At 48.6% G+C, this 11731-nt stretch overlaps 2 protein-coding genes across 2 annotated transcripts; one reads left to right on the top strand and one right to left on the bottom strand.

The window, feature by feature from the left end:
• Positions 1 to 488: 488 nt before the first annotated feature.
• LOC126527272 (barrier-to-autointegration factor-like) lies at positions 489 to 6245 on the top strand. Its single transcript, XM_050175051.3, has 3 exons — positions 489 to 638; positions 2863 to 3000; positions 5238 to 6245. The coding sequence occupies exons 2-3, from the start codon at positions 2875 to 2877 to the stop codon at positions 5382 to 5384; spliced, it is 273 nt and encodes a 90-aa protein (XP_050031008.1). The 5' UTR covers positions 489 to 638; positions 2863 to 2874; the 3' UTR covers positions 5385 to 6245.
• Positions 6246 to 8341: 2096 nt separating this feature from the next.
• On the bottom strand, positions 8342 to 11477 carry LOC126527488 (solute carrier family 22 member 7-like). The gene has a single exon (XM_050175319.3). It carries the CDS (start codon positions 11085 to 11087, stop codon positions 9525 to 9527), a length of 1563 nt encoding a protein of 520 aa, XP_050031276.1. The 5' UTR covers positions 11088 to 11477; the 3' UTR covers positions 8342 to 9524.
• Positions 11478 to 11731: the final 254 nt, after the last annotated feature.

Below are 11731 nucleotides of genomic sequence, written 5' to 3' on the forward strand. Positions count from 1 at the left end.
AGATCGGTGCAGCGTATTAGCTATTCACACGCACATTCGTCTGCTCCTCGTCGAGTGCCGAATCGGTGCAGCCGGAAATAAGTCGCAAGCACGCACCCGCACACGCCAACCGTGCTTCGTGATGCACGTCGCATGTTCACGCAGCCAACAGTTTTCGCTTTCTCTAGTTATATATGCTGCAGTCAAAAGTCTACGCAGCAATTCCCCAACGTCCCTTCATGAGCTGACATAACGTAACTTCTTCGCAGAACGAAAAAAAAGACAAAGACAAAGAAATAACGAAACTAAAAAAAAAAAACAGCAACCAGCGCGGCTCGCCACTCGCTGGTTGCAATACTTTGCCTACAGCTCTGCTATCGCCACCGCGGCTCGCTCTCCTTCGTCGTCGTCGTCACCTTCCAGCACCACAAGGTCGCCGACAGGTTGACTATCAAGCAGGAAGGGGAGTAAAAAATCGGTTACCATGGTGACAGCAGCGGAGAAGAACGGAGAAGGGGTCCGATAGCGTCGCGATCGGCGCAAAGGCGAGCACCGCATTTGCTTCGGCACGCCGTCTGCGACCGTCTGCTATCTCTGCTAGTTCGCGTCTGCAGCCGGCGTTGCGCTTCGACACACCTACTCCGTACGTCTTACCCGAGGTGAGTTTGTTGAACTTGTTGCATGTTGTGCTGTGCAGTCGTAGGCACTAGTGAACGCGTGTCTTTTGTCCAGGCGCTCTTTTGGAATAATTCCGGGCTGGAATAATGCAACGGCTCTATTCCGATGCCATTCCTTTTCTCGCTTCGTCAGCGCACGTCAGAGCTACGCTCCGCCGGCGTTGTCCAAGGGAGCAGCCAGCCGTGAAAGGTGGATGACAAGAGTGGCATAGAATCGAGCGAAAGGAATCGCTACAGTATACCGGCTCAGTTTGGTGTCATCTTTCTTCGTTACTGCTGCTGTTGTCGCTCTTAGCAGCTGTTAGAGCGTTTCATTGCTTTCTGTATTAGTTTTTTTTATATGAGGCGAACCCTTGGTACACAAGAGAGCATTTGCGACTACAGGCAGGCCCTTCACACTCGATAGCGCCAAGTAGCAAGCTCCATTTCTGATGCTGCGCCGTAGCTAACTTACGTAAGTACACGTACACGGCGAATCCGAAACTTTATGCTACAGGCACGGAAACACTGAAATGCAGGTTGGGTTGGCGTTCAGGCGTCAGAGCGACCTTTAGGCTGCATACTTTACTGGACTGCTATGGTGCGATGATTCCTTTTATTAGGTTCCATATCTTTCTTCTCATCCTCAGTTCGCGGCCGGCCGAGCTCAGTGATAACGGGGCCTAAGCGCCGCTCGGACTATACCGACGAAGTGCGATGTGAATAGAATTGTTACATTATCCAGGCCCTGTACAGGAACACGGTGAATCCGAAACTTTATGCTACCGGCACGGAAACGCTGAAATGCAGGTTGGGTTGGCTTTCAGGCGTTAGAGCAACCTTTAGGCAGCAGATTTTACTGGGATGCTATGGTGTGAGGATTCCTTTTATTCGGTCCCATATCTTTCTTATCATCCTCAGTTCACGGCCGGCCGAGCCCAGTGATAACGGGGCCTAAGCGCCGCTCGAGCTATACCGACGAAGTGCGATGTGAATAGAATTGTTACGTTATCCAGGCCCTCTACAGGAACACGGTGAATCCGAAACTTTATGCTGCAGACGCGGATAAATGTTGAAAATTCTGGGCGTAGGGGTCATACATTTAAGGTAGGGTGACGTTTAGGGTTCAGATCAGTTTTTTATTATCCGTATGGTCGTTGTTCCCTACGGTTTGTATAATTACTTTTTCTTCCGCATGACTGCTTCGAAACTGCGAAATACACGTCGCCTTTCTGCTGTTAGAAAGAAAACGAGGCAATCGTGGGCTGTTTTCGTTTGCTTTGTGTATCAGGGCCTTTTGTGTCCTACTGCTAAGCACAAGTTCTTTTTTTTTTTCCTTTGTAGCTGCACCAAAATTTTTAAAGATTGCCTATGGCAGATAGCACAATTCTATAACCCTCACGGAATCACGGTGGTTATGGTTAATATGTAAGCGCCATCAGTGTATAGCACCACATTCAGGCGCGCTATCAATAATGTTAATTGTGACCGCACCATTGTTGCACGTAGCAGTGCGCTGTACAGTGGTGTTGACTAACGAAAATTGGGCCCCTTGATTCTCCCTGCTCGCGTTCATTGCAGAGCGAGGCCGGGTCTCGATTCCGGCAGGTCAAATGCCTTAGGGTAGCATACGGAGGTTTACTGGTCAGCTGCCTGTTGTTCACACACAACGTGACGCCGGTGGTCGAAAGGATGTGCCACATCTGTCGCCATGGCCATCAGTGGCGCTGGCTAACACTCCCCGGGTTATATCTTGTACATATACATAAATATCAACGAACGTGGACGTGAAAACAGCCGCCGCTGTAGCTCAATTGGCAGAGCAGCGCACGCGTAGTGCGTGCGATGTGAATGGGATGTGAACGTCTGTGGAAGTTCGGCTCCCTCCCCTGACAATTTTTTTTTTCGTCCATTTTCATTTCCATTTACCTATCACTTGTGCACCTAAGTTATAACAAACAATTTCCCCCATTCTTGGCTTCGTCGAAAAATTCATTAACTGTTGACTTTTGAATAAGTGCTGTGTAATTCGCACGACTGGTAAAGTGTTTCTGAATTAACAAGATTCTCGGTTTAACAAGATAGTTATGGGGTCCAATTAACTTTATAAAATTCATGCTCAACTGTGATAGTTCCGAATTCTGCTTCAGAATTAAGCAGCAAAGCTACTATGATATTGCTAAAGGGCTGAAGTGTCACTACGGTTACTGGGTGCTTATCTATGCAGCGAAAGCGAGCCATGTCTTCGACATCACAGAAGCACCGCAACTTTGTCTCTGAGCCCATGGGAGAAAAGGACGTGACGGAGCTTGCTGGTATTGGCGACGTCCTCGGCAAGCGGCTGAAAGACAGAGCGTTTGATAAAGTGCGTTCAACCGTTCCTGTGGTCCTATATTTTCGACGATCATTTTCGTGGATGCCTTCACTTTTGCGTATAACGTAACGTCCAATACGACGCCTTCTTGGTGAGACGGGCATTTCGTGCACTGCTCTGTCCGATTAAAGCTCCCTGAAAGTGATGTTGCTGCGAGTGATCGAGCGAGTTAACGACCCCTGCGTCTGGTGCGGCGCCTGCAAGCCTCTCTACACTTGAGAGAGAGAGAGAGAGAGAGAGAGAGAGAGAGAGAGAGCGACAGAAAAGATTATTGAATAACTATGGTTATAGTAAAGGCATAGTAAACAACGCATCTGAATCTCTAGACTGAGGCTGGGGATCCAGATGGCCTGAATTAAACACCAAAGCTATAAAATACAATTTTGTGAATGGTTTATTGGGGTATCAATCAATCAATCAATCAATCAATCAATCAATCAATCAATCAATCAATCAATCAATCAATCAATCAATCAATCAATCAATCAATCAATCAATCAATCAATCAGTCAATCAATCGAACGATCGATCGATCGATCAATCTATCCACACCCGCCAGTCCACAGGCTCGCTGGTCACTCACAAGATTGCTGATTCGATGTAGGTGACCCAGTCGATTCAATGTAAGAGGCCTGGTACCAACATACACCTGTTGGTACCAGTGTATGTGGCCCGAGTCAGTCACTCTGCGGAGAGGGGTAGGCTTAGCTGGGTTTTGGAGGGAAGTGATGAAGCCGTGGCAGGACTTTCTTCACCTTCTCAAATATCATGATTAGAGGAAAAGTGTCAATCAGAAAATTGTAGAGCAACACGAAAGACTCCCGATACAGCTTTCTGTTGTGCAATACGTGCTACATAAAAGTGTTTTTTTTTTAGCGTGAAAGAAGCCCGCGAGAACACGTAAAGTGCCTTAAGCGGCCAGTCGTTCGACAATTTCGCGTGCATTCGCGGGCTTCTTTCACGCCAGGGAAAACACTTGTATGTAGCACGTATTGCACAACAGAAAGCTGTGTCGGGAGTTTTTCATGCTGCTATACAATTTTCTGATTGACACTTTTAATCTAATAACATTATTTGAGAAGTTTATTAAGACTAATTATGCAATTAGGCGGAATGCAAAAAAATAACAATCTGAGTATCTCCATGCAACGGCAAACAACATTACCTTGGTTATGTCCAGATACGTGGCATTTGCATATCTTTAAGGTTTGGCTAAAGTTACGTGGGACATGCGGTATATGTATGTATGTTGGTGCGGCACTCTGCAAAGACGAACACACCAGAGGACAGCTGCCTGTTATTAATAAACCACTCTGTCGGGTTTTGTACGATTATGTGGCCGGGTAGTGTCTCATGGTCCCTTCAGCGCAGGAACTTCATTCGCGCCTCTTTTTTACGTTAGATAGGTTTATGTCAAAAGTGAGGACGTGGTAAATATTAAGGGTAGTATTCAAGAACAAATATTCAGTTAGTAGTTAAGCGCTGGTCCTAAGTGCATGTGTGTATGTGTGTGTGTAAAAAAAAAGAAAAAAAATAAGCCGATGTTTTAACAAGGAGAACTGTGTTTGTTAAGGCAACATATTCGGCACTTTGAGTAGGAGGCGTGTCTTTTTCAGGGCAACGCGCAATGTTTCGAGAAGGGGACCAGGGGGGGGGGGGTATTCTGTAAGAGCCCACCTTGTGGGATGTCCATTTCGGCCACTGCTGATTAGCTAGGGCCGCTCGTCCCCTCGTCTCTCGTAGAGCTGCATCCAATCAGCAGTGGCCGAAATGGACAGTCCACTAGGTGGACTCTTACAGAATACCTCCCCCCACCCCCCATGTATTCGTCACGGCAGCAGCCAGCTAGGTTAACTGTCTGTACTGTCTTCGTCTTTTCGCGCAGTTTAACTTGCAGAAACCGAGTCGTGTGGTCTTTTTTTTTTGTACGGTTTGCTTTGTTATTCTCGCGCTTTTAACTGTACCGCCACTCTGTAATGAAAGTTGCTTTGAAGACTCAAGTTGCACACTGAACGGCGAGGCAGACGCGCAAGTCACCCACGAGTGCACGATGATAAATCACAGATGCGATGACATACGAACATCGTTCGAAGAATTAAAAAAAGATATAATTTAGGGAGCTTCGCATTTCTTTTTGTTTTGCTTTTGTATGGAAATGTAGTTTTGCACGTCTGTCCTGCGGTAACTTAAGTGAATGGATTAAACTTTACTCTCTTCTGTTGTTCTAGGCCTATGTCGTCCTTGGGCAGTTCTTGGTGTTGAAGAAGAACCGGCAAAGCTTTGAGAGCTGGTTGAAAAGTGCCTGCAGTGCCAACAGCAAGCAAGCGGGAGAGTGCTACGAGTGCTTGCGCGACTGGTGCCGGGAGTTCCTGTGAAGTTTGACCCACACGGGCACCCACTGTAAAGCCCGGGATAAATGGAGCGAACTTTCACAGCGAACATCGCCCGGCACAAATAGACGCAGTGGGACGACGCCGACGGTTGGCTGGCATCATTTACATATTCGGCTAAAAGCAGACGGACGGCCACCGCGCATAAAGTTTCTCATCATATTACCTATAGAGGGAAATCTGGCGCTGCTGCGCTGTGGTATGCATGGGAATGCCGGTATATTGTGACTTCGGATTGGCATCGTTCTCGGCGAGCCAGGACGCCTTGAAGACGCGCCTGGCAAGCCGTTCCGTACGTCACAATGATTCATATTCTACTAAAATGGCACGTAAAAAGCTGTTTTAGCTTTATCATTAGACAAAAGCATGTTTTGTTTAACTATGAGAACTTGTTATTGCCTGCACAATTATGTGATACGTAAAAAGTATCAGCGGGCCGCTAAAGTTGGAGGACAGACGACAGGATTCGCGCTCGCTTTGAAACAGTTTGTCGTCTGTTCTTGCTTTTCTTCGCTTGGTCGTGCATTGTAGGTGAGTAAAGATGTAATATGCGTGAATTGAAACATTTTATGAAAATTTTACTTTAAGAACACGTTACTTGTGTAGCCATATCTACGTTCTAGACGAAGCCTCTTACAACACCAGCCAACACGAGCCTCGCAGACACATATAGCGTCATTGCCATGACGGCACGGTGCTCTTTAAGAAACTTCCATAGACGGTGGCGTCAAATTTCCCTCTAGGTGTTAGTGAGGAACTCTATGCCACCGCACGCTCGCGGCGTATTTGTCAGCGTTGCCAGACTCCTGGAATGTTTTTTTGGAGTAAAAAAAAGACTAAATAGCCTTTTTATTGTATTATTTGTTATTAATGACTAAACAACTTGGAAAAAAGTTTCATAGAGGCGCTTACAAACGATTTGCGCACATTTAATTGAGCTGCAAGCGTTTTAGCGGGCTGCAAGGGAAAGGCTTAGGTGACGATTGTCCACAGGTTTTGAGAGAGATTTACCTAGAAAATACCGTTTGCGTTGAATGGGAAGGAATGAGGAGCGAGGACAAAGTTCATATCAACAAGGGACTGAGGCAGGGGTTCCCTTTATTCCCACTGCTTTTTATGATTTACATGGTGAGGATGGAGAGGGCGCTGGAAGAAAGTAATATGGGGTTTAATCTCTCATACAAACAGGCGAGTATACAGTAGTAGACCAGCAGCTTCCAGGTTTATTTTATGCGGACGACATTGTGTTGCTAGCTCACAGGCAAAGTGATTTGCAACGTCTGGCTAATATCTGTGGACAGGAAAGCGAGAATTTAGGTTTGAAATTTAGTCTCGTGCTCTTGCTGCACGAGACATACAACGAGCATCATCATCTATATACTGACGCTTCAACCACGGCGAATGGGTCTGCAGGATCGGTGATATTTGCTGCAAAAACCTCCACCGTAAAGATAGGCTATCTCACCAGACTACATCGACTGCCGCGGAACTCGCTGCTGTTAGTTGTGCACTTCGCGTAATTTCTGATGAACTGCCTAAGAAATGGAGCGTGCTCAATCACTCCAAGGCTGCTCTTCATTGTTTGGTTTCTGCCTTACGCCGCGGACCCCACGAACAACTAGTTCTAGAAATCAGACTGATGCTTCACCACCTCGTCGAGAAAGGACACGTCATTATGTTGCAGTGTATTCCAAGCCCCTGTGGCATGCATAATGGGCAATGAACATGCCGATGCTGTATCACAATCTGAACATGAGGAGAGCTTGCAGGACTCCATACTATTCTCAAGAACAGACGCAGCAATGAATATATATATATATATATATATATATATATATATATATATATATATATATATATATATATATATATATATATATATATATATATAGTGAATCTGTTAAGGGCCACATTCCCCACTGTCGTATCCGCGTGTTCACTCTGTGAAGAAGGCTGACCAGCGAAGCTGTGTATGTGGGCCCCTTAATGGCGAACTGCACCTCCGCCGCGGGTCGGTCCGGCATTGCACTATCTTCGGCATCGACCAACGTATGGGGAGTGCTTAAAGGGACACTAAAGGTTACTATGAAGTCAAGTTAAAGTGATAAAGCAATGCTCTAGAACGTCTAAGGCGTCAATATAATCGTGAACAGAGCTTTAGTAACCGAGAAATTGAGGTAAGTGCATGACACGATTTGAGACCCCCCCAGTGACATTCCGGTACTAGCCCGATGACGAAGGCACTCCTCATCATAATTTATGTCACTAGTACTCAACTACTCGTACTAAAGAGATCATTTCATTAGGTTACAAGACAGAAGAAAATGCTACTTGTCTACTTGTGTTCGATTCTTAGAAAAAATAACATTTTGACGTTACCCTTCAGCAGTATGGGTGGTCGAAAGTTTTCGTTTTCGCTCGACCCTGCGCGCTCGACTCCGCACCGCGTGAGCTTTGGAGTTTCAGTTGTTTCGTTATCGCGTCGTGCTGCGCTGGTTCTGGTGAGAAACGGCGGGCGCGAGGCGAGTGGAACGCGCGATCACACCCTTTTCCTCCTCCGGAGGGAGGCGACGCCTGTGATTGGCTCGCTCCTTGCTCTGCGTCTACTTCTTCATGCATATAAAACCCCTGCTGTAAAGTGCGCGTATGAAGAATCGACAGTGGCTGAATTCTGAAAATGAAGAGAAAAGTAACAACAGTGGCTGAATCGGTTAGCATGGTGTTCTCGCAGCCCGACAAGCAATTTTTATTTTCGCGCGGCTTTTCGTGTTTTCCTACAACAGCAACACCGATACAAGTGAGTCAATGCAAGCTTCGCTTGAAAACTATCATCATCAGCAATGGCTCGGGCGTCGTCGTCTTCTTCCGCAGCTGGCTCCGTTGCCGCTCGTCATTCCAGCGTAGATAGATAGATAGAATAAACTTTATTGTCCAACGCATAAGGTGATCTACCCACCCCCCGACACGCAGCTCAGGGGGCGAGTGCCGCCGCCTCAGACGCAGGCTGGGAGGTCTTGGGTCCCAGCAGCCTCTTCAGCCAGTTGGACGAGCCGGAGCTGGAGCTCAGAGTCCGACCTGCGCAGCAGGGTCTCCCAGGTGTCTTTACTACCTATTTTGTGCGTTCCCCCGGGAGAGTACGGACATTCCCATATTATGTGGTCGAGGGTCCCTCTCGCTCCACAAAGATTGTGTAACTGTCGCCGTAATGGCGAGGCCACGCTTACGGGGGTATGAGACATTGCTCAAGGGGGCATGAGCCATTCATTGCCTTTTGAAAAATCGCAAGTGGCAGTGCAGGGCGGTTGCTTCTAACCACGCCACCGAGCAAAGTGAGACATCGAACGCAAGCGACAACGGCGGACTACGGGCTGACGTCGCGTTCTCTCCGTCGCAGCCGAACGTGTGTGCAGCCTCGTTAAGAAACACAAAGACGTAACCAATAATTGAGAAACTCTTAATGAAGCGTCGGGATTTACCCAATGACAAACACCAGGGCCTCACGTTTCAGCTTCGCTGGTTAACCATCTGTACGGAGTGCTTGGGCTGAGAGTTTTTTTTATAGTGGCTTATCGTAGGTTTCTTATATTGGTTACCCTCGACATCACCAACAAACCTCACTTTCCGTTGTCTCGGAGACCACACCCGCCTACAATCTACAACTCTTGTCTTTATTGGTTGGATATAAATTCGTGAAACAATTGATTTCTGCATTGACCAGGCAAATGCACAGCACCTGAAATTGAATAGCACGAGTATTGATGGGCAGATTCAGAAATATGCCATCGGTTCAGCGCTAATACGAGTTGATAAAGGACAACAAAAAATAGATTGACGGTAACGCCATACGTTATTCTGGGTGCAGGCACGCACACAGCGACCTCCGGCGGATACTGTATCCTTGAAGAGAAGGATATTAAGATTACGCTGTTCGTACTTGTGTCTTCATTTGAGCTTTAACATACACGAAAGAAACACGAAAACCACGATAATCTACGCCATCGGTCATCTGTACGACACAACAGCAATCAGCGGGGAGCATGATATCGCTTGCTATCAGTCTGCAAAGGTTAGTCAAGAATCAAAGGGAAATTACACATCTATCTACCTCCTCCATTCAACTCCGATTCAGGGCAGGATATCCTGCATTGTTTGCGGTGTCTTCTGGCGTTTGGTTTCCGGAAGCAGCCTGATGAGGAAAGTGGCAGTGAATAGCGCTGCGAAGTAGAACACGCTGGCGGCAGTTGGGAACACATGGGCTTCGAGTTGCGGCAGAAGCGGCCCTAAGGTAGCCCCGAGCTGCCCGCAGAAGTAGGCGGAAAAGAACCCGATGCCCCGCACTACGGTCGGGTACAACTCGAGCGTAAATACGTTTACGGCGGTGGCTTCTCCGAGGAGCATGCTCACGATTATCTCGCCGAGGATCCATGTCAGGTGTCCTTCGTGCTCGGCCTTGAGGCTACCGTACAAAAGCAACATGCAGCAGGTCAACGGCAGCGCTAGTGTGAGCAAACTCTTGCGGGGACTAGCCAGCAAGAATACCCAGAATAGCAAAATCGAGGCAGCCCTCGTTACGGTGAGTAACAAGAGGTGCCAGGGTTCTTCTGACGGGCCGTTCAGGTTCATACCGTACAAGGACAGCAGAATGCTGAACCAAGTCCAGCAGAGCGTAGCGTTTCGCTTCCACAATTCCTTGCTGGCCAAAAAAGTGAGGAAGTTCATTTTCGGCAGTGCCGCTGGGGCACGAAAGGATGAGACTGTGAAGAACAAGCTCTCCTCGTTGATCTGGTGGTTGTTCCACGCAGCGGCGCGCTGTATCGCCTTCTCGGCCTGCTCGACATTGTTGGATACCAGAAGCCAGCTGATGGACTCGCCCACAAGGCAGAACACTGGCACGAGTGCCATCGTGAGGGAGAAAGTGACCACTTCCAGCGCCTTGTAATTCCGCCGCGGTAGGGTTAGCGCCTCAGCCAGGATGCTTGCAACGACTGTTCCGGTCATGGCCAGGCAGAAATAGCCTTCCCGGTGTTTGTCGCCCGAGTTCTCGAACAGAATGACAACCATGGAGATATCGAGGACGCTCAGCGATGCCGCCAGAAGAATCCGGGCGGCTATGAAGTGTATGAATGTCCGCGCAAGCGTAGCGGCGCCGGCGGATGCCACAGTGAGGACTGTGCAAGCGTAGACAGCGGGCAGTCGGCCAACCCTGTCCGATATCTGGCCGAAAAAGAGCACCGAGATGACGACGCCGATTCTGTTGTAGACGAAGGCGGCGGGCACGTACCAGGCGCGATCGCACACCAGGTTCCACTCGCTGACGATCGTGGTCTCGCTCGGGAGCAGGTCGAACTGCCACTCGGTGCAGGCCACTTCGACGCGCGTGCCGTTTACCTCGGGCGCTTCGGGTGGGTACATTGTGCACTGACTGTACGTGCCGTCTGGCCGCAGCGGGATGTTCTCCGCCTTCCAGCGGCTGGCGCTCACGTTGGCGTCGGCGGGAGGCCGGCACCAGTACGCCACAGGCAGCAGAAACGTCTGCATGGACATGTGATGAATAAAGACCAGGGCGGACGACAGGTGAGCGAAGGCCACGATGACCCACTGGAACAAGCCGCTGCCCAAGATCCTGTCCATGTCTAAAGGTGGTGAATGAGCCGCGGTCGTGTAGGCACTGTGGGACCGAACGGTCATGCTACTGGTGTCGGGCTGCAGGTTCGATTCCTCCGACGGGGAGACCGTCTTGCGGAGCACGGAACTGTCGAGCAGGGCTAAATCATCTGGCTGGGTCCCGTCCTTCGCTCTGAAAGGATCGAAATGCGTCGGTCATTCAATCATTCTTTGCCATATCCGATATGTGGTATTCAAAGTTCTTCAATTTGAAGTTTCGAGCTGTGTTTAAGAATGCCGTCAATATTACGTGCCACAAGAACAACACCATCGCACACACAAAAAAAAAAAGTACAGGAGTAGAAGACGAACGCCGAAGCTTCACTATCACCGCCTCAACTTAAGTAGCATATGCAGACGAAAGTATTGCGTTTGTAACGTTTGTCTCTTGTTCATGTCACTGAAGGATGGATGAAAGATTGGGTAGTTCGAAACGCGAGATAGCACCTAATCGTGTTTTCTTGGAGGATATGGCCCTCCACTGCATGCGTCCCCCATGCTCAACGTATCGCGTGCCTGCATACCTGGATGACTCGGTACTGGTGGTCAGGCCGACGGTCACGAGTTTCTTCTTCGACGATTGTGGCCGAGCAGGAATCGACTCCGTGGCTTCTGAGAAGACGATCGCCTTGGACATGCTGCTGTCGCTCTGAATGTTTGTGGCGCAG

This window comes from Dermacentor andersoni, chromosome 9 (assembly GCF_023375885.2).
Source record: "Dermacentor andersoni chromosome 9, qqDerAnde1_hic_scaffold, whole genome shotgun sequence".
Classification (NCBI taxonomy): Eukaryota; Metazoa; Arthropoda; class Arachnida; order Ixodida; family Ixodidae; genus Dermacentor; species Dermacentor andersoni.

Bases quoted from the DNA above. Each gene is read 5' to 3' on its own strand.
- LOC126527272 (XM_050175051.3), top strand. From the start codon at position 2,875: ATGTCTTCGACATCACAGAAGCACCGCAACTTTGTCTCTGAGCCCATG. The intron at 3,001-5,237 runs GTGCGTTCAACC...CTGTTGTTCTAG, and splicing joins AAGACAGAGCGTTTGATAAA to GCCTATGTCGTCCTTGGGCA.
- LOC126527488 (XM_050175319.3), bottom strand. From the start codon at position 11,087: ATGACCGTTCGGTCCCACAGTGCCTACACGACCGCGGCTCATTCACCA.